Genomic DNA, 22,682 nt, shown 5'->3' with positions numbered 1-22,682 from the left:
TATTTTTATTTCCCTGCAAGGTCTGGAAGTCCGCCCCAACCCCCACCCCCACCCCGGCCACATACACACAACCCCCACCCCACCCCCTCCAACCCAACCCCTCCCCTCGGGCCCATGCGAAGCAGATTAACTAATGGCGCAGAAAGGACGTTACCACAGCACAAGTGTACAAAACACTCACTCACTCACAGAGTGCGCGGTGAAACGTGGACGCACACAGACAAACTGAGTGAGGACACACCAGAGAGGAAGACGGTTATGTACAAATGGAGAGACAATGGCGGACAAAGACAAGCACAGGGCCGTACCGCAGGCGGCCGGATCTTGCAGATCCCCGTCCTCTCGACTACGGGCCGCACGCTGGCGATGAAGCCCAGAGGGTCGGCGAACTGCTCCCGACTGGGCGTGAACACCGGACACTCAGGCGGCGGCACGAAGGCTTCACAAGCGCTCATGGTCGGGCCGGCTCCTTGACGCTCCGTTCGTAGCGATCCCAGTCTAACTTGGCCTCTCGCTCAGCTACGCCCCGTCCGGGGCTAGCCTCACCCTGAGGTAACTAACCCGGCTTTACCGAGGCTTTTACCGACGCCAATTCGGTACACGATTCGTCTCGTCTTGGCTGCACGGACGCAAGCGCCGTCCCCTATGTGGACAATGCGTCCGGAACCTTCGCAGACGGCCCCGCGACCTTCCGCCGCGACAAACAGAGCCTGCACTACGGCTGCGTCCGTACATTAACAGGCAGCTCGCGGTAAACTCCGAAAGCGCCGTCACTTTAGCAAATAGTCTCCTGTTTTCCGTCCCTTGTTGTTTCCAACTCAAGGAGAATTTTTTTTTTTTACAGCATATTATTATATACGCTTTCCTCACAGCGCGTTCCCGCACCACCACATTCCTCTCGTGTAGCACTCCGCCAGCTCCGGTTTAAAGGGGCGCAGCGGCCTCATTCATTGGCTGCTGCTCCCGTGACGTCAAGGGCTGTTCGGAAATCTTGTTCTCGAGCTGGACGCTTTGAGCCCCGTCCGAAGCATCAAAGCATCTCACTCAGCTCGTCTGAGGCGATTGAGGATCCATGACGGGGTCCTATACGTACACTGTACCGTTCGACACGCTGATAACCGCACCGCACCGCACAAACAGCTGCATTCCAGCTTTTAAACAGCAACAGAGGAAACGGCGACAACGTATGACGCAAGTGCTGAGGAGAAAGCAAAATGTAGAGCGACGTCGTTGAGGTGTTTATGTGTTCGATTGTTTATGGGCGGGATTCAGGAAGGAGTCGTAAACATCGGTCGATTCGTACGTTGTAGGTCAGAGGGAATCGGACGAAGGAGGGGTGTGGTGAAAGTAGAGCGGAAACGGAAAAGGAAAGGGGAAGCAGATTGGCGTCGATGAAGGAAACTGCGCCGTTGCACACACTGTTGCACACGCTGTTGCAGGCATATAATAATAATGTTTCCTTGTATTGAATTTCAACGCACGACGCCATATTGTAATCTCTTCCCTTTCTTTCATGAATATTAAACAGATTGACAAAAAAACGTTGAAGCACAACGAAGGCCGGAGGCATGTTGTTGGCTTGTTCGTGCGTTATCGGTTTTACTTGTTACCACCAGGGGCCACGGCTCGAGAGTGACAAAAGGCTAGAGTTAGGAGACTTTTGAGGCGGACGTCTGGAGAAATTGCAACGATTATAAATGAAATTCGTCCTCGCCATTCATTGCGCAGATTGAATAACAGGATAAACGTGAACGAGTGAAAATTCGATTTCAAGTTCATAACAAAAACCCCCGCTCGGGAATCACGACAAGAAACAAACGGCGAGCAGTATTGAGAAAACTAAATAACTCTCGAAACATCCGTGATTAATAAATCCGAGGTCTCAGAGATAAACTCAGTGATAAACTCAATGATAAACTCAGAGATAAACTCAATGATAAACTCAGATAAACTCAGTGATAAACTCAATGATAAACTCAGTGATAAACTCATTGATAAACTCAGTGATAAACTCAATGATAAACTCAATGATAAACTCAGAGATAAACTCAATGATAAACTCAATGATAAACTCAGTGATAAACTCATTGATAAACTCAGTGATAAACTCAATGATAAACTCAATGATAAACTCAGAGATAAACTCAATGATAAACTCAGAGATAAACTCAATGATAAACTCAGAGATAAACTCAGTGATAAACTCGGTGATAAACTCAGTGATAAACTCAATGATAAACTCAGAGATAAACTCAATGATAAACTCAGTGATAAACTCATTGATAAACTCAGTGATAAACTCAATGATAACTCAATGATAAACTCAATGATAAACTCAGAGATAAACTCAATGATAAACTCAATGATAAACTCAGAGATAAACTCAATGATAAACTCAGAGGTAAACTCAAAGATAAACTCAGTGATAAACTCAGAGATAAGCTCAGTGATAAACTCATAGATAAACTCAATGATAAACTCAGTGATAAACTCAGAGATAAACTCAATGATAAACTCAGTGATAAACTCAATCATAAACTCAGTGATAAACTCATTGATAAACTCAGTGATAAACTCAATGATAAACTCAATGATAAACTCAGAGATAAACTCAATGATAAACTCAGAGATAAACTCAATGATAAACTCAGAGATAAACTCAATGATAAACTCGGTGATAAACTCAGTGATAAACTCAATGATAAACTCAGAGATAAACTCAGAGATAAACTCAATGATAAACTCAGAGATAAAGTCAGTGATAAACTCAGTGATAAACTCAGAGATAAGCTCAGTGATAAACTCATAGATAAACTCAATGATAAACTCAGTGATAAACTCAGAGATAAACTCAATGATAAACTCAGTGATAAACTCAATGATAAACTCAGAGGTAAACTCAGAGATAAACTCAGATATAAACTCAGAAATAAACTAAATGATAAACTCAGAGATAAACTCAATGATAAACTCAGAGATAAACTCAGAGATAAACTCAGAAGTAAGGTCAGGTCAGGTATGGGAGCATGTGCCAGAACAGCACGTCGCTGCGTCCACTTTCCGCCGGTATTCCAGGGGCCTCCGTCTGGCCATCCCCCAGGCAGATGCCAGGCCCATCCCCATCTCCTTGAGATGATGGTCAACCTGTTGCAACCATGAGGCACGTGGTCGACCCACTGGCCTCCTCCACTCATGAGACTCCCTCGCTGAGAGAATCTGGTGAGCAGGATCAGAGTCAGGAAAACGAGCCACATGTCCATACAGCCGCAACTGACGCTCACGGACTATGCAGGTAACAAATCTCATCCGAGTCTCTCTTAGCAACCGCTCGTTGGACACAAAATCCGACCAGCGATAGCCAAGGATTCTCCGAAGAGACCTGGTACCAAAGGAATTAAGTCTCCGTCTCAGATCCTTGGTCAGAGTCCAAGTCTCGCACCCATAGAGCAAGACTGGAAGTACCAAGGACCTGAAGACTCGGACTTTCGTCCTCCCGCACAGGTACCGGCAGCGCCACACCCCATGATCCAGTGAATCCATGACTCCCCAGGCCCGACCCAGACGTCTATTGACCTCTGACTCGCAGCCAGCAGAGACATGAATATCACTGCCAAGGTAAGTGAATCTCTCCACGACCTCAACATCCTCACCACAAACAGACACAGACAGGACAGCAGCATCCAAGATGTCACTGAAAGCCTGGATCTTAGTTTTGACCCAAAAAACCTGTAATCCCAACGGCTCCAACTCCTCATTCAGCACCTCGAGGACCCCCAAGAGGATGTCTAAAGTCTCCGCAAAGATGACTGCATCATCTGCAAAGTCAAGGTCCGAGATCTTGACATTCCCAAATGACGCACCACAACTTGATCTCTCCGACATCCTCCCTAGAATCCAGTCCATACAAGTGCTGAAAAGTGTGGGGGCAAGTACACATCCCTGACAAACTCCAGTAACAACTGGAAATAAGTCAGAGATGGTACCACCACACTTCACAGCACTCTCAGTACCAGAGTAGAGTTCAGACATCAGATCGATCAGTTTTGGTGGCACCCCACGAAGACCAAGAATCCTCCAGAGGACATCCCGATTCACTGAATCGAACGCTTTACAGAGATCAACATAGGCTGCAAGCAGCCCCTGCCGAAACTCTCGCCTGCGTTCGGTGAGGACACGAAGTGCAAGGATACGGTCAATCGTTGACCTCTTTGGTGTAAAGCCTGACTGCTCTGGACGCTGGTGCTCAAGCAGATGGTGGCGAACCCTATTGAGAATTATCCGAGCAAAGACCTTGCCCGGCACTGAGAGCAGCGTCACCCCTCGGTAGTTGTTGCAGTCATGGCGATCACCCTTCCCTTTCCAGAGAGGGACAACAAGGCCCCTCTTCCAGTCAGTTGGCATGATGCCTGTGTTCCAGGCAGAGCACAAAACTGCATGCAACGACACGAGTGCAGCATTTCCACCAGCCTTGAGAAGTTCGGCATGGATGCCACAGATCCCTGGAGCTTTGCCCCATTTCAACTGGTTCACCGCAGCCCGTGTTTCCACAAGCGTAGGTGGACCACAGTTGATTCGAGGGTCAGCAACAGGGATTGTAACACCCTTGACGTCCAACTCGACAGTTGGGGGATCAGCCTGGTACAACCGCTCAAAGTAACCGGCCCAGCAGGCCTTCACTTCAGACTCCTCTGTCAAGAGCCTACCACTCTCTGCTCGAACTGTAGTGCTCCGAGGGATGGGCTTGGATGAACGTAATGCGCGAATTCCCCTGTAAGCGGGACGAGAATCACCTGTCCACAGGTGATGCTCTACCCCCTCACAGATTCCTCGCACATAGGCCTCCTTGTCCACCCTCAGTGCACGTACAGTTTTACGCCTCAGCTCCCTGAACAGCTCAGCTCTGCCATTCAGCCTGGCCCTGCGACTCTGGTCAATGGTATCCAGTGTCCCTCGAGAGACAAAATTCTTCTTTGCCCTGCGGTGAGCTTCAAGGCATCCACCGGCAACATCAAGGACGGTGGTCTTGAAGGCGCTCCACAACTCTTCAGGACCCCCCAAAGCACCCAGACCCCCCAAGTGTCCACTCAGCCTGTTCGCAAACTCCTCAGCTACTCTCTCATCCCTGAGCTTGGCAACATCCAGCCTCGGCTGGGATGGTACCATTCTCCAGGATTTAAGGTGCAGCTTTAGAGTTGCTACAACAAGCCTGTGGTCAGTATTGAGGAACTGAGCACTCCGGTAGACCCTGCAGTTCTGGATCATCCTCCAACGACCGTCAATGAGGACATGGTCAATCTCCTTTGCCACACCGCCAGCGTTGGAATACCAAATCCAGCGATGAGCTTGTGGGCGCTGAAACCATGAACCAGCCACCCTAAGTCCATGACTTCTTGCAAAGTCAAGGAACTTAGTGCTATTCTGGTTCATAGTTTCTGACCCATGGGGACCAACACACACCTCATAACCGTCCCTTTCAGTTCCAGTCGATGCATTGAAATCCCCCAAGACTAGAAGTGTATCTCGTCTGGGGCACTGATCAACCACAGACTCGAGTGTGGCGTAGAATGCATCCTTCACGGTGAGATCACTCGCCTCAGTCGGAGCATAAACAGAGACCAGGGAAATGACACCGAAGGAGTGACTAATCCTTAATCTCATAATACGCTCGTTGACCGGTGTTACCTCAATTATCATTGGGGTCAGCTTATTGGACACAGCTACAGCAACTCCTTGGGTATGGTAACCATCAGAGCGACCAGACCAATAGTAGGTGTAACCACCCACCATTATCTCGCCGCAATCCGGTCTCCGAACCTCAGAGAGAGCTGCAATCCCGATGTCCAAACGCTTGAGCTCAGATGATAACAGAGACAGGTGATCATCCTCTCTTAGGGATAGGACATTCCAGGCACCCACCCGAAGGGACCGCCTCAGGTTAACCCAAGGAGACCGCCGTCTGGTGGACGACACCTCAGCACCACTCCGACACACTCTCCCGCAATCTGACCCAGGGATGTTACCCCGTGGTTTCCCTCCTATAAAAGATTGGGGGTCCCGAAGGCTTTGCCCCAATCCAGTCATCCGGTGAGCTGCCCTGCGAAGGGAAGCTGCACAGGAGGTATTCCCACGTAGTGGGTTTTCAGATTTTTTTGCGTTTTTGCGTTTTGCGGAATGAAGGGTTTTACGGTGGCCGGAGTGCAAATCCTGCCACCAACCTCCTAATAATCAGAAGTAAACTCAGAGATAAACTCAATGATAAACTCAGAAATAAACGCAATGATAAACTCAATGATAAACTCAGAGATAAACTCAGAGATAAACTCAGAGATAAACTCAGAGGTAAACTCAGAGATAAACTCAGAGGTAAACTCAGAGGTAAACTCAGAGGTAAACTCAAAGATAAACTCAGTGATAAACTCAACGATAAACTCAGTGATAAACTCAGAGATAAACTCAATGATAAACTCAGTGATAAACTCAGAGATAAACTCAATGATAAACTCAGAGATAAACTCAATGATAAACTGAGTGATAAACTCAATGATAAACTCAATGATAAACTCAATGATAAACTGAGTGATAAACTCAATGATAAACTCAATGATAAACTCAATGATAAACTCAGAGATAAACTCAGAGATAAACTCAATGATAAACTCAGTGATAAACTCAGAGATAAACTCAATGATAAACTCAGAGATAAACTCAATGATAAACTCAGTGATAAACTCAGAGATAAACTCAATGATAAACTCAGTGATAAACTCAGAGATAAACTCAAAGATAAACTCAGAAATAAACTCAATGATAAACTCAGTGATAAACTCAGAGATAAACTCAGAGATAAAGTCAATGATAAACTCAGTGAAAAACTCAGAGATAAACTCAATAATAAACTCAATGATAAACTCAATGACAAACTCAGAGGTAAACTCAGAGATAAACTCAGAGATAAACTCAATGATAAACTCAGTGATAAACTCAGAGATAAACTCAATGATAAACTCAATGATAAACTCAGAGGTAAACTCAGAGATCAACTCAGAGATAAACTCAATGATAAACTCAGTGATAAACTCAGAGATAAAGTCAGTGATAAACTCAGAGATAAACTCAATGATAAACTCAATGATAAACTCAGTGATAAACTCAGAGATAAACTCAATGATAAACTCAGAGATAAACTCAATGATAAACTCAATGATAAACTCAGAGATAAACTCAATGATAAACTCAGTGATAAACTCAGAGATAAACTCAGTGATAAACTCAGAGATAAACTCAATGATAAACTCAATGATAAACTCAGTGATAAACTCAGAGATAAACTCAATGATAAACTCAACGATAAACTCAATGATAAACTCAGAGGTAAACTCAGAGATAAACTCAGAGATTAACTCAATGATAAACTCAGTGATAAACTCAGAGATAAACTCAATGAAAAACTCAATGATAAACTCAGAGATAAACTCAATGATAAACTCAGTGATAAACTCAGAGATAAACTCAGTGATAAACTCAGAGATAAACTCAATGATAAACTCGATGATAAACTCAGTGATAAACTCAGAGGTAAACTCAGAGATAAACTCAAAGATAAACTCAACGATAAACTCAGTGATAAACTCAGAGATAAACTCAATGATAAACTCAGTGATAAACTCAGAGATAAACTCAATGATAAACTCAGAGATAAACTCAATGATAAACTCAATGATAAACTGAGTGATAAACTCAATGATAAACTCAATGATAAAGTCAATGATAAACTGAGTGATAAACTCAATGATAAACTCAATGATAAACTCAGAGATAAACTCAGAGATGACGTGGAATGTTCCTGGGAACAAGAACAACACTTCTGGCGAACACAAGTGTGGTGAAAGATTCGAGTGATTAAAAAATAATCCACAACATGACCCGTGAGAGAGAGACGTCCTGGTAAAATGATGCTTCACTGGAAACAAATCCAATTCGGTGGGAACTCGAACTGAGCTCCCTGCAACGCCGCGACTCCTTCCATCATTCACACACCATCCATCCCTTTGCGTCTCAAGTGACGTCCTTCTCCCTCCTGTTAAGATCAGCCGAGAAATCAAATAATTCGCCTTTTCACATTCCCGAAAACCGGGCCAAACGGTGGGAAAAGCATCCAGAAAGAAAAACGATGATTGATGTGTGAAAACGGGACAACAGGTCAGGTCAGGTATGGGAGCATGTACCAGAACAGCGCGTCGCTGCGTCCACTTTCCGCCGGTACTCCAGGGGCCTCCGTCTGGCCATCCCCCAGGCAGATGCCAGGCCCATCCCCATCTCCTTGAGATGATGGTCAACCTGCTGCACCACGAGGCATGTGGTCGGCCCACTGGCCTCCTCCACTCATGAGACTCCCTCGCTGAGAGAATCTGGTGAGCAGGATCAGCGTCAGGAAAACGAGCCACATGTCCATACAGCCGCAACTGACGCTCACGGACTATGCAGGTAACAAATCTCATCCGAGTCTCTCTCAGCAACCGCTTGTTGGACACAAAGTCCGACCAGCGATAGCCAAGGATTCTCCGAAGAGACCTGGTACCAAAGGAATTAAGTCTCCGTCTCAGATCCTTGGTCAGAGTCCAAGTCTCGCATCCATAGAGCAAGACTGGAAGTACCAAGGACCTGAAGACTCGGACTTTCGTCCTCCCACACAGGTACCGGCAGCGCCACACCCCATGATCCAGTGAATCCATGACTCCCCAGGCCCGACCCAGACGTCTATTGACCTCTGACTCGCAGCCAGCAGAGACATGAATATCACTGCCAAGGGAAGTGAATCTCTCCACGACCTCAACATCCTCACCACAAACAGACACAAACAGGACAGCAGCATCCAAAATGTCACCGAAAGCCTGGATCTTAGTTTTGACCCAAGAAACCCGTAATCCCAGCGGCTCCGACTCCTCATTCAGCACCTCGAGGGCCCCCAAAAGGATGTCTAAAGTCTCCGCAAAGATGACTGCATTATCTGCAAAATCAAGGTCCGAGATCTTGACATTCCCAAACGATGCACGGAAACTTGATCTCTCCGACATCCTCCCTAAAATCCAGTCCATACAAGTGCTGAAAAGTGTGGGGGCCAGTACACATCCCTGACGAACTCCAGTAACAACTGGAAATAAGTCAGAGATGGTACCACCACACTTCACAGCACTCTCAGTACCAGAGTAGAGTTCAGACATCAGATCGATCAGTTTTGGTGGCACCCCACGAAGACCAAGAATCCTCCAAATGACATCCCGATTCACTGAATCGAACGCTTTACAGAGATCAACATGGGCTGCAAGCAGCCCCTGCCGAAACTCTCATCTGTGTTCGGTGAGGACACGAAGGGCAAGGACACGGTCAATCGTTGACCTCTTTGGTGTAAAGCCTGACTGCTCTGGACGCTGGTGCTCAAGCAGATGGTGGCGAACCCTATCAAGAATTATCCGAGCAAAGACCTTGCCCGGCACTGAGAGCAGCGTCACCCCTCGGTAGTTGTTGCAGTCTTGGCGATCACCCTTCCCTTTCCAGAGAGGGACAACAAGGCCCCTCTTACAGTCAGTTGGGGTTATGCCTGTGTTCCAGGCAGAGCACAAAACTGCATGCAACGACACAAGTGCAGCATTTCCACCAGCCTTGAGAAGTTCGGCATGGATGCCACAGATCCCTGGAGCTTTGCCCCGTTTCAACTGGTTCACGGCAGCCCGTGTTTCCACAAGCGAAGGTGGACCACAGTTGATTCGAGGGTCAGCAACAGGGATTGTAACACCCCTGACGTCCAACTCGACAGCTGGGGGATCAGCCTGGTACAACCGCTCAAAGTAACCGGCCCAGCGGGCCTTCACTTCAGACTCCTCTGTCAAGAGCCTACCACTCTCTGCTCGAACTGCAGTACTCCGAGGGATGGGCTTGGATGAACGTAATGCGCGAATTCCCCTGTAAGCGGAACGAGAATCACCTGTCCACAGGTGATGCTCTACCCCCTCACAGATTCCTCGCACATAGGCCTCCTTGTCCACCCTCAGTGCACGTACAGTTTTACGCCTCAGCTCCCTGAACAGCTCAGCCCTGCCATTCAGCCTGGCCCTGCGACTCTGGTCAATGGTATCCAGTGTCCCTTGAGAGACAAAATTCTTCTTTGCCCTGCGGTGAGCTCCAAGACATCCACCGGCAACATCAAGGACGGTGGTCTTGAAGGCGCTCCACAACTCTTCAGGACCCCCCAAAGCACCCAGACCCCCCAAGTGTCCACTCAGCCTGTTTGCAAACTCCTCAGCTACTCTCTCATCCCTGAGCTTGCCAACATCCAGCCTAGGCTGGGATGGTACCATTCTCCAGGATTTAAGGTGCAGCTTTAGAGTTGCTACAACAAGCCTGTGGTCAGTATTGAGGAACTGAGCACTCCGGTAGACCCTGCAGTTCTGGATCATCCTCCAACGACCGTCAATGAGGACATGGTCAATCTCCTTTGCCACACCGCCAGCGTTGGAATACCAAGTCCAGCGATGAGCTTGTGGGCGCTGAAACCATGAACCAGCCACCCTAAGTCCATAACTTCTTGCAAAGTCAAGGAACTTAGTGCTATTCTGGTTCACAGTTCCTGACCCATGGGGACCAACACACACCTCATAACCATTCCTATCAGTTCCAGTCGATGCATTGAAATCCCCCCAAGACTAGAAGTGTATCTCGTCTGGGGCTCCGATCAACCACAGACTCGAGCATGGCGTAGAATGCATCCTTCTCTGTGACAACAGCCACACTACTATTGCAATGGTGTAGTAGGTGAGAAGAGATATGACAGCTACGAGCCCCCTCCTGGATTGCCGATGAGAGATCAGTGCCAATAGATGGAGAGTTGAATGAAAGTACTGCACTGCCAAAGTTGTGAAAGGGAATCCTTGCATCTTCTGGAGAGCTCCAAGTGGTATTCTGGACCAAGTCATATTCCCGATCTTTGTCAATGACATCTCCGACTCTGAAAAATCCACTTTGTCATAGAACGGCCTACGTGTCCCGATTCTTGAATAAGAATGCTCCAGGAAGCTTAACCAACACTTGCAGAGGTTTAAAAAGCTTTTCCTTTACTTTATTTAAAACACTCCAAGTGCGTCGGTAAAAACCGTGCCTTTTCCAGATCCATGTACAAGTCCCACCAGACAGGGAAACCTTGGTCTCCCCGCTTTTGCAGCGGAGATGACGTGACATGGGCAGAGCAGAAATATGCATGAGGAAAAACATAAATGGGCATGAGCAATCAATCTATACTAATAAATGGCAGTGTGTGTGTGTGTGTGTGTGTGTGTGTCCTTCATAACTCCAAAACCATGAAACTGAGCAGCCTGAAACCTTGCATGCATACGAAGAAAACTCCAAGGAAGTGCAAGAATGAAAATTGGGTGTTTGGTTAATTAAAACACCTCTTTTGAAGATAATTAACAGCTTTATTTAATTAAATGCTATATCAAGCGCATCCTCAACCAACTTGCTCTTGGGGGTCTTAAGGCGTCTCCTGCTGGGGTCTGAAGCCGCCATGCTTTTTTGGCCTGTTCAACTATGCCTCGACTTGGAAGAGGCCACAACGATTTCTTCACGATAAAGTTTGTTTTTCACTTTCCTCACTCATATTGTTGAATGCCTGTTCATCATAGTTTCGAATCGCCGTGTACATTGCTTTTGTAAGTACGTTAGTTTTCAAAGTAGGAGCTTGGAGCAATTTCATGCATTATATGATGCAATTTTCCACGATCGACCGTCACGGACTAATTCAAGTATATCACCGAAATATAACTAAAGTATATCACCCTATGGTCGATAGCACGGTTTTGAGGATCAAATATAGTCTGGACTAAATAAGTGTTGAAATCTGGAGTGAAATGTGATAATTTAAAGAAATAATGAGCCTTATAACGAAGCCGATATACCTATTTACTTTAAGCAAGCAGGCGATGTTCCCTCCTCCATACATACACAAGAAAACGTAAAATTTCCAAAGCATTAAACTTATCTTTTTCTACTATTTGGAGAATTATATTGAGTGAACAAAAAATTTAGGAACGTGCCAAAATTAACCTGCTTCATTGAGCTACATGATTTCATACATTCACTGCTCGACCTCGCACCCTGTCCTCCAGAGGGACTGCTTATCTTTAGCGTCTGCCAGATCTGTGTCGATTTTCGAGGTTTCGCGAGTTGCTCTGCAGGGAAATAATGCAAATCTGGTGAAAAACGAATGTTTTAAAACAAAGTTGTAATGTTTGCATGGACTGCGAATGATGTACCAAGTGACGCATGCACATACGAGCAGGCAACATGGTGGATTATCTGCAATGTTTATTTCACGGGCGATTGAACTTTGCAATATCTCCAGGATTGTTCTACATTAAATATATGGTATGCTGCCACAGCCTGGCCAGCCATTCATTATCAACCATTTAATTGGAGTGCTTGCTTGAGTGCTTAAGCCACTTGCTGGGTGCCTTATGGTCGATAGCGGTACCACGTTACATCATTCCGAGTGAATCGTTCACTCACTGTGGATGCCTTTGCCACGCCACGTCATTCAGAGCGAGTGGTTCATGCTCCGTCATCCTGAGCGAGTGGTTCATGCTCCGTTAGCTTGAGCGAGTGGTTCGTGCTCTGTCATTCAGAGCGAGTGGTTCGTGCTCCGTCATTCAGAGCGAGTGGTTCGTGCTCCGTCATTCAGAGCGAGTGGTTCGTGCTCCGTCCTCCTGAGTGAGTGGTTCGTGCTCCGTCATTCAGAGCGAGTGGTTCGTGCTCCGTCCTCCTGAGTGAGTGGTTCGTGCTCCGTCATTCAGAGTGAGTGGTTCGTGCTCCGTTAGCCTGAGCGAGTGGTTCGTGCTCCGTCATTCTGAGTGGATTGTTGTGAAATAACATCTGATTTCCGAGCCATTTGCCCTATTAACGTGTTTTCTAAATTACCAAGCCAAATTTTTTTTCCACACGTCACACGCAGTTCTTTATAAAGATTAATGTTCGTGAACAGATCCCTGAAATGTCTATGTAAATGCAACATTGTTTTTCGGTGAAAGCTTCTCAAGGTTTTTGAGTTGTATATAGTAGTATGTACTGTCGTCGGTAATCACACTAACTCCAACCTGACGATTCCCGAAAAATTGCTGCATTACATATTCTCTCTGCTTTCTCCCCTAACCCCACCCCGCTTTCTCTCTTCACCCCATCCTTGCTCTACCCCTTCCCAATACAATGCAGCACCCTCCTCACACCTCTCTCTCTCTCTCTCTCTCTCTCTCTCTCTCTCTCTCTCTCTCTCTCTCTCTCTCTCTCTCTCTCTCTCTCTCTCTCTCTCTCTCTCTCTCTCTGTGGACATATCAGGATTGTGATTATGTCTGAATGGTGTTTGTCTCCGGACGTGTCCAGATGGTATTTATCTCCGGACGTGTCCGGACATGAGTTTGTCTCCAGACATGTCCGAGCGATGTTTATCTACAGACAAGCTTGGCTCTGGACGCGTCGAGGTGGTGTTTGTCTTTGGACACGTCGGGGTGGTGTTTGTCTCCGGACGTGTCGGGCAGTGTTTGTCTCCGGAAGCGTCTGGGCAGGAGTTTGTCTCTGGACGGGAGTTTGTCTCCAGATGGGAGTTTGTCTCTGGACACGTCTGGACGGGAGTTCATCCTTGGATGTGTCTGGGCGGTGTTTGTCTCTGGGCCGTGTTTATAGTATGACCAGTAGAAATTGGATTTCAGACATTATTTTGTTTCAATATTCACTGTTATTCCATGCAGAACAATTTTGATGAGTCAGTATGAATCGTAATTAATGCTCCACCGCACGTCTGCCTTCCGTTCCACTCACCTCACACTGTCGTCCCTTTCCCCAAACCTCCTCGCTCTCCAACCCCTCCTTGCTCCCCCTCCCTCCTCTCTCCCTTCCGCTCCACCTCTTCACTCTCCCCCCTCTCTTTCCCACCGCTGTCTTTCCCACCCCTCTCTCTCTCTCTTCTCCCCTTTTTTCAACCCCCCCCCCCATTAGTATTCCTGTCAGTGAGACAACGGGTGGTATTTGCTAGTATATTAATTTTGTTCTGCCCTGTATATGTATGTGCGCAGTTCTACACAGGTAGACCGATAGCTAAACAAGAACTTGAATGGAGAGCCCAAACCAGGTTGTAATTGTGGATTTCTTTACTGGAGTGTTTGATCCATTCATTCATCAATTCCAAATGTGAAACTGAAAATGCACAGACAAGGCTTGTTTTCAAACAATGTTATTCATCTTCTTCCGATATTGCTACGTCATAAAGAGATTTAGCACAAGTAGTGTATTTGGACCGAATATGTCGTACATATTGTAAACACAGTTATAACTTCTCAGTAACAGGACAGCATTTATAGCACTCTAACGTGGCATGAGTTTTATATACAGGTTTAACTGCTTATGCTACACGGCTGCACAAAAAGGCTCCGAAATAGCTTAACCATCAACATTCTTCACGAATAAATCCATGGATTAACATAAACATAGTTCCGTTAGATCACCTGGAACGTCGTTCCGTTAGATCACCTGGAACGTCGTTCCGTTAGATCACCTGGAACATAGTTCCGTTAGATCACCTGGAACGTAGTTCCGTTAGCTCACCTGGAACATAGTTCTGTTAGATCACCCAGAACGTAATTCCATTAACTCACCTGGAACATAGTTCCGTTACATCACCTGGAACGTAGTTCCGTTAGATCACCTGGAACGTCGTTCCGTTAGCTCACCCAGAACATAGTTCCGGGGAGCTTATGGGATGGTGCATCGCCTGCCCATCAATCAGTCCATCCACAAATAATTGCAATTTTTTTCTCTTAAACTACATATACCATTTTCATGAAACTTTTCCACAACGTTCCAGCCATCCCGATGGAGGGACCATACTACAGAGCTGCCAAAACAGTCTCCTTGGCTATTGGGCACAATCCTGGATGGGTCGCCACTCTGCCACAGACCACAACCGTTCATCACCGTGCATGTACCAAATTTTGTTCATTGCAATTAAAAACATCAGGACCGAAGGGGGTCTACAGAGGGAGTATAGGAGGGCGGGGGTTGCTCCCTCCCCAAAAGAGGTATTTGCGTTCTTCTCAGAAACGACACACAACTCCGATGAAACTTAAGTACAACCTTCATCACCCATGATGTACCAAAGTTCCTTCATGACATTAGAAAAATCGGGGTCTAATGGAGTGTAGGGGGGGGGGATGGTTGCCTCCCAAAATATGTATTTTCTTTCTTGTACGAAACTCCACACACAGTTTCAATGAAACTTGATGACAACCTTCATCACCCGTGATGTACCAAAGTTTGTTCATGCTGTTTAAAAAAATCGGGGTCAAGGGGGATTTACTGGGGGTGGGGATATTTGCTATAACACATTTGCTATAACAGACAAAACAGGTATTTGTTATAACATTAGTTCATAGATACAATTTTCTGATTCCGTCCCACATTGACTTCCTCCTCAGTATCATTATTCTACCAGGTGAGCACCCAGGGGTATTGCCCCTTTGTTTTTTTATATATATATATACCATCACAGCAATTGATTGAGCAAAGATAATTATGTGACCACGACAACCAGGATAGCCACCTTAGCTCGAAATATTGTCAAATTGTTATTGAACATTATCAAAAATGGTGTACATTTGTCAAAATTAATGTTGATGTTGCATGTGAACCACGAGTCAGAAGATATTTGGTCACCATGGTTACACTGAGATTGCTGATTCCATCACACCAGGTTAAAGGCCCATAAAATTGTTGAAATTGAATAATATTGTAAAAATGTCTACATAATACATACGTGACTGACCCTGGCATGGAGACTGCACGAGCGGGTGTCTGAAGGGAGGGGATGGTTTCACAGCTTTTTGATAAGCTGAGTTAACATCCAAACCGTGCCGAGAGTGTTGTATATTCAAGCCGTGTTGTTAGTTTTTAAAAGCAAACTTGCTTTTGTTTAGTATATTGTATTATAGTGGGGCAACTTAGCATAACAATTGTGCATTTTGGGAGGAAAGCACCAAATTTGGCACACTAGTAGCCTATCATATTATGAACAGATTTGGATATTGGGCCATCTCAAATTTTTTGATGGGAGTGGAAAATGGCTGCCACAGCCATCAGCGGCTGAATTTGAGATGGCCCAATATCCAAATCTGTTCATAATATGATAGGCTACTAGTGTGCCAAATTTGGTGCTTTCCTCCCAAAATGCACAATTATTATGCTATGTTTAGCTAAGTTGCCCCACTATTATGGGATCCATGGAAGAGTCACGTGATATTGGTGGAATTTGAATGATGGGGATTGTTCGTCCTTGCCCCCACAAATTTGCATACATAATATATGGATGGATGTTTGTGCAGTGAGAGGCATTTTGCAGAGGTATTTTCAAATGACACGTTTGAATGTAGGATGGTTTTGCTCGAGCGCCGTGTTGGTTGGCAGGCCAGGCAGGTGAGAGCATAACCTTCCATTGCAGTCATTTCCTTCATAAGGAGAACCATGAATTAGTGTTTTTCATAACCTTTCAAAAGGAGATAAAACGTAATTGTAGAGTTACTGATGCTGTTGTTGACGAAGAGGTGAAAACAACCAACATAGCGGCGTGCAAGGTAGAACGGGATAGCTCTGCAAACCCTCTATGAAAGTAATTGTAATTAGTTCTACAAACCTTCTATACAAGTGAAATTGGACTCTGAAAACAATATGAACATTGACTCACCACAATGACCGAAGGCTCAGCAAATATGACCTCGTATGCAGTATTCTGTACTTACTGTATTCAATACTTACTTTCTGCATTGTATTGTATGATTATTATTATCCCCCCCCCCCACCCCAGAGGGAGGGAGCGGGATCTTGTAATCGTCCGGTTTGTTTGTTTGTTTGTTTGTTTGTCTGTCTGTTAGCAACTTTACAGCAAAACGGCTTTAGCAAACACTATCAAATTTAATCCACAGGTGGGCAATGAACCTTGGACGACCCCATTAACATTTTGGGTCCAATTGGATCAAAGGTCAAGGTCAAGGTCACAAAAAGGTCAAAAATCGGTTTTCGCTCATAACTTCGTCAAAAATGGTTTAATTGACTTCAAACTAAGACTAAAACATTCCTTATTCTATTCCTTATAATCAACATTCAGGTTAAGGATATATCAAATTTAAATTTGATCCCCAAAATAACTTTATGCCATAAATGGGTGGGATTTGTTGTGCCTGGCACCACTTGTTTTCATTATTATTATTATTATTATCGATGGTTTTGCTCATGAGATTTTCATCAAATCACCAGGATTCTCAACTGGAGCGGGGAAATAGCTTCAGGGGATGGTGAGAGCACTTTGTACAGTATAAGTAACAATTTCCCTTTGCACTGTGTAGCCCGATTACGAATTGCCATCCTGGTATTTCGCAGGCAGGCAATACATCAGGGTGTGTGTCCCTCAGATGGATGTTAGGATGGATGTGAATCCTTACCCAGCGATGGATTGTCATCCCAGTGTTTCACAGGCAGGGTGATTCATCAATGTGTATGGCAAGCTTGGGTGCTGGGTTGCTGTCATTTTGTTGGGGCGTGACTGTGCCGTTGGTGTTGTGCCCCTATAAAGATGGGGCAAGGGAAACAGCACCTTTTAAAATTGTAAGGTTAATATCAGAATATTCAATATATTTTAAATACAAACTGAGGGGTCGGCATTAGTTTGTAAGCGTGAAAGATCCCCATGGTGTTCTTCGTGAGAGTGGGTGATTTATCACAGGCAACATGTAAAATTATTAATTAAATGGAATTTTGTGTATGCCGTGGTCAATTAGTGTTTGGCATTTTTCTCTGTGCTAATTCACCAAGATTAAAGTGCAACCGGTGGATGGGGAGGAGATGCGGAGGCACTTTTAACTTTTTCTCATGTGTTTGACTTGCCAACCAATATGGCACCTGAACACTGCACCCTTTTTAAAAAAAAAGTTTTGCCCTCCACAAACAGACCAGATAATTTATACTGTGTATCTCACTGAAAGGCCAGATTCGTTTCTTCACGAAAATCAAATCTCAAGTGTTTGTGTGTGTGTGTGTGTGTGTGTGTGTGTGTGTGTGTGTGTGTGTGTGTGTGTGTGTGTGTGTGTGTGTGTTTAATCACAATGTTTTATAATTTTAGAAGGAAACTAGCCGAAACCCTGTCACAGATAGGGCACAAAATTGGTCCTTCAGCATTAATTTTGATTATCTGTCGAATGGCGTTGGTCCCGTCTTGATCGGATGAAATTGAGAAATTGAAGTTACCTGGTGACCTTGACCCCTTGACCCCGTGACCTTTGACCTTGAACTTGACCCCCCCCCCCTATGTCCGTTCTCATGTCCCTAGGATCACTCATGCCAAGTTTCATCTCATTCCATCCAACGGTTCGGCCGCCTATAAAGGACGAACAAACACACACACATACATACAAACAAACATATTCTATTTTTTTAGTATAGTAGATTGTGAACAAATAGCCAACCTCCATGATTCAAAGATTGATGATTCAGAATGGTAATGTATGCCACTGTTGAGAGGGGATGGTGAACTACGTGGCTGCTTCGATGTAATGATGTATGCACTAACATCACACGTTTATTTGAAGGATGTCCCACTGACAAATGTGGATTTGATGTTATGAATGGATGAATCGTCATCAGGGATATTAGAATGGCGAATATGGAATGGGTTTTAAAGATGGGACAGTGTCAAGGATTCGAAAGATCGTTATCTTTTCAGTGATGGAATTTTTAGAACATGAAGACCAAAGTAAAGGTCGATGTTTTCGAAATGGGTAGAGAAATATCTGTGTCGTAAAACAAAATGCAACCATCGTGGCTAAGCTGTGAATGAAAAAACTTTATCTATTTGACACATATTATGTGTGCCAAGGCTTTGCAGTCTCAGATGGAGTAAAAACCCCTCCAGATGGTGGAAAAATGCTGCGGAGTGCCAGGGTGGGATGATACGCATCATCGTCTTTGATACAGGAGAGTCTGCAGTGAAGACATCACAAGAGAGCCATGAACTTTTGTTTCAATTATGTTGCGAAATTTTGATAATTAGTGTAGTTGATGCACGGTCGGGATGAGATGTGTCGTAAGAAGATTTGACCATGTTGTGGACAATGCCTATCTGAGGCTGATCAACAAGGAGATGTTAATTTTAGTTATATCAGATATTGGGAAATTTGAGTTCCTAATGGCTAGGTCAAGTCTCAAATTTAATTGATGACTTACTCACTTGTTGACGGAGGTACATGGCAAAACAGACTTCGTGTATTATGATGTAGAGATAGGAGATATCATGATGTTGAGATAGGAGACTAGTCAAGACAAGCTTAGAAATAATGTGATTTACTGAAGGGGTACTGACTGACATCAAACTTAACGTCAATCTGGAAAAAAAAAAAAAATTAGGAGCATAGATTGTATTCTTAGGTCACGTTAGGGTCAGGGTTTGGTTCTGCTGTAACAGTAAAAGTAAAAGCAATTGAAGATTAATAGCACCGGGGAGTAGGCAGGAGCTTGCTGTGGGGATTTCTGGGATGACTGGAGTTATTTGCAGCAGACAAGTGTTTTACAACAAGGATGGCAGAAGTTTAAGGAAGGTATATATCACCCACAGTGCCAGCTTTGCAATGGTTTGTGATATACTTGGGTTTAATTGCTTTTCCAGTAATTGTTTTCACAGATCACAATTTGTTCACTTTTTATAAAAGTTAGGATAAAGATCAGAAATTGTTGAAATGGAGCTTGACTTTATGGGCATTAAACATCGAAGGCAAAAGCCAATGTGATTGCAAATACTCTGACAGGATATGAATGGCTCTGGAATTGTTCTTATTGTTAGTTGGGGAACAAGAATCTTACACTGGTTGTTTGTTGCCTTGGAAAATGTGTGGGTAATTTGCCTGCTATTTGCATGAAGAATATTGTTACCAAGATAATGGTCACACAAGTTTCATGTACATCTCATAGATAGTACAAAAGGATGATTTTGATGATGTGTTCTGGAAGCGATGTGAAATCAAAATATATAACTCATGTGATGATATTAATAAGACCTGATAATGATGTTGATCAGTAATATCTGTTAATTTTAAAATAACTAATGTAATTTCTTGATAAAAGCAAACTAAGACGCGTGATGGTGTAACGCCTATCCGAGACTAAACTCATGGGATTTTTATGACTATAAAATATTGGAAACTTAGTCAACATACTGTAGGACCTTGGGATTAATTAGGTGTGTTGTAGGCAAGGGAAAATTTGTATGACAAACGATGGATTGTGTTTGTATATTAAAAAAAAAGAAAAGGGGGGGGGGTGATAAAGGAATAGAAGAAGAATTTTTTTCTTGGAACGATAACATGCACACAAATATCATGTCTGCATTGTACTGTAATGATAACATGCACACAAATATCATGTCTGCATTGTACTGTAATGATAACATGCACACAAATATCATGTCTGCATTGTACTGTAATGATAACATGCACACAAATATCATGTCTGTCTCGTATTGTAATGATAACTTGCACACAAATATCATGTTTGCATCGTATTGTAATGATAACTTGCGCACAAATATCATGTCTGCATCGTATTGTAATGATAACTTGCGCACAAATATCATGTCTGCATCGTATTGTAATGATAACCTGCGCACAAATATCATGTTTGCATCGTATTGTAATGATAACTTGCGCACAAATATCATGTTTGCATCGTATTGTAATGATAACTTGCGCACAAATATCATGTCTGCATCGTACTGTAATGATAACATGCGCACAAATATCATGTCTGCATCGTATTGTAATGATAACTTGTGCACAAATATCATGTTTGCATCGTATTGTAATGATAACACTGAACAACAAATTTCAAATTTTTTTTTTTACTGGAGATGTGTAAAGTGATTAAGACTAATTTGGGTACGCTGATTTCAAAAATCATAACCGTTTTGCTGTATCACGTCAGGATTTTCAGGAACAGAAATATTCCCATTGCCTAGAAGTCAAGATTTCAATGAAATTTACATATGTCTTTAACATGTCTATTTCGTACAATTGTTGTTAACTTGTGTTATATTTCTTTCTTTCAGATAAAGATGAGTAGGCGTTCCTGTACCAATCATCCTGACAACTTCTGTTATGTCTGTGGTCGGTATACCAAAAAAGATCAACAGCGAAGTATATCTACAGCAGTGAAAATGAAGGCCGCCTACTTTCACTACTTCGGGTGTAAGGTGGGGGACCAAGAACAGAGCTGGGCACCACACATCTGCTGCACAAGCTGTCACACAACCTTGACTCAGTGGTTGGTGGGCAAGCGCACGAGCATGCCATTTGCGGTGCCCATGATATGGCGTGAGCCGCAGAATCATCATGATGATTGTTATTTCTGCTGCACAAGCATCGCCGGCTTCAACAAGAAGAATAAAGGTCACATCAAGTACGCTGACTGCGTCTCTGCTCGTAAACCTGTGCCTCATGATGACGAGAACCCCGTTCCAACACCTCCAGCTGATCAGAACATAGCTGTAAGCAGTGGTGAAGAGGATGGTGATGATGAACCTTTTGAACCCGACACTCAAGAATCACACCTTCTGAACCAGGGAGACTTAAATGATCTTGGAAGAGATCTCTCGCTGTCAAAGGCGAAGGCAGAGCTGCTTGGATCAAGGCTGCAGCAGTGGAATCTACTTGAACCTAACACCAAGATATCCTTGTTCAGAGCACGTCACAGAGACATGGCTGAGTTCTTTGAGATGGAAGACACGATGACATTCTGCAGTGACATCAATGGTCTGTTGAAAGAACTTGGGTGTGATCACGATCCTGCAGACTGGCACCTCTTCATCGACTCGGGGAAAAACAGCTTGAAGGCTGTTTTGCTCCACAATGGCAACGAGAAACCATCAGTCCCACTGGCTCACGCGTTCGGCATGACAGAGACCTATGAGACTATGCGGCAGCTGCTTGATTCCATCAAGTACAATGACTTCAACTGGCACATCTGCGGAGACTTGAAAGTGGTGGCGCTGTTGTTAGGGCTGCAGTCAGGCTACACGAAATACATGTGCTTCCTTTGTCTCTGGGATAGCAGAGACGACAAGAATCACTGGACGAAGAAAGATTGGGAAGAGCGAAAAGAGCATGTACCTGGTCGACACAACGTGAAGCATGTCGCCCTTGTCGACCCAGCCAAGGTTTTCCTTCCACCACTCCACATAAAGCTCGGCTTGATGAAAAGTTTTGTACGGGCAATGGATCTGAATGGGCGTGGGTTTTTATACCTCAAGGAAAAGTTTGGCAACACCTTGTCGGAGGCCAAGATCAAGGCTGGTGTCTTTGTTGGACCGCAAATCCGACAGATTATGAAGGACGAAACTTTTCCAAAAACTCTAAACCCCAAAGAGCTGGCAGCGTGGAGGAGCTTCAAAGCTGTGACGGACAACTTCTTGGGGAACGAGCGCGCGGACAACTATGAAGAAATAGTGCAGCAGCTGCTGGAGTCCTTCAGGAAACTTGGCTCCAGGATGTCCCTGAAAATCCATTTCCTACACCAGCACCTGAACTTCTTCCCTGACAACTTGGGAGCAGTCT

At 44.6% G+C, this 22,682-nt stretch overlaps 1 protein-coding gene across 1 annotated transcript in view; it reads right to left on the bottom strand.

The window, feature by feature from the left end:
• LOC147018120 (lysine-specific demethylase 5A-like) overlaps positions 1-907 on the bottom strand; it is a 140,405-nt gene extending 139,498 nt beyond the window's left edge. The window contains exon 1 of the mRNA XM_085900072.1: positions 309-907. Within this exon, the coding sequence (XP_085756198.1) occupies positions 309-455 (147 nt within the window). The 5' untranslated portion in view covers positions 456-907. The remainder of the gene's footprint in view (positions 1-308) is intronic.
• Positions 908-22,682: the final 21,775 nt, after the last annotated feature.

Source organism: Eptatretus burgeri, chromosome 10, assembly GCF_056783735.1.
Source record: "Eptatretus burgeri isolate ZD-2024b chromosome 10, Ebu_testis_v1, whole genome shotgun sequence".
NCBI classification, from domain to species: Eukaryota; Metazoa; Chordata; class Myxini; order Myxiniformes; family Myxinidae; genus Eptatretus; species Eptatretus burgeri.
This window is presented reverse-complemented; position numbering and strand designations above follow the sequence as displayed.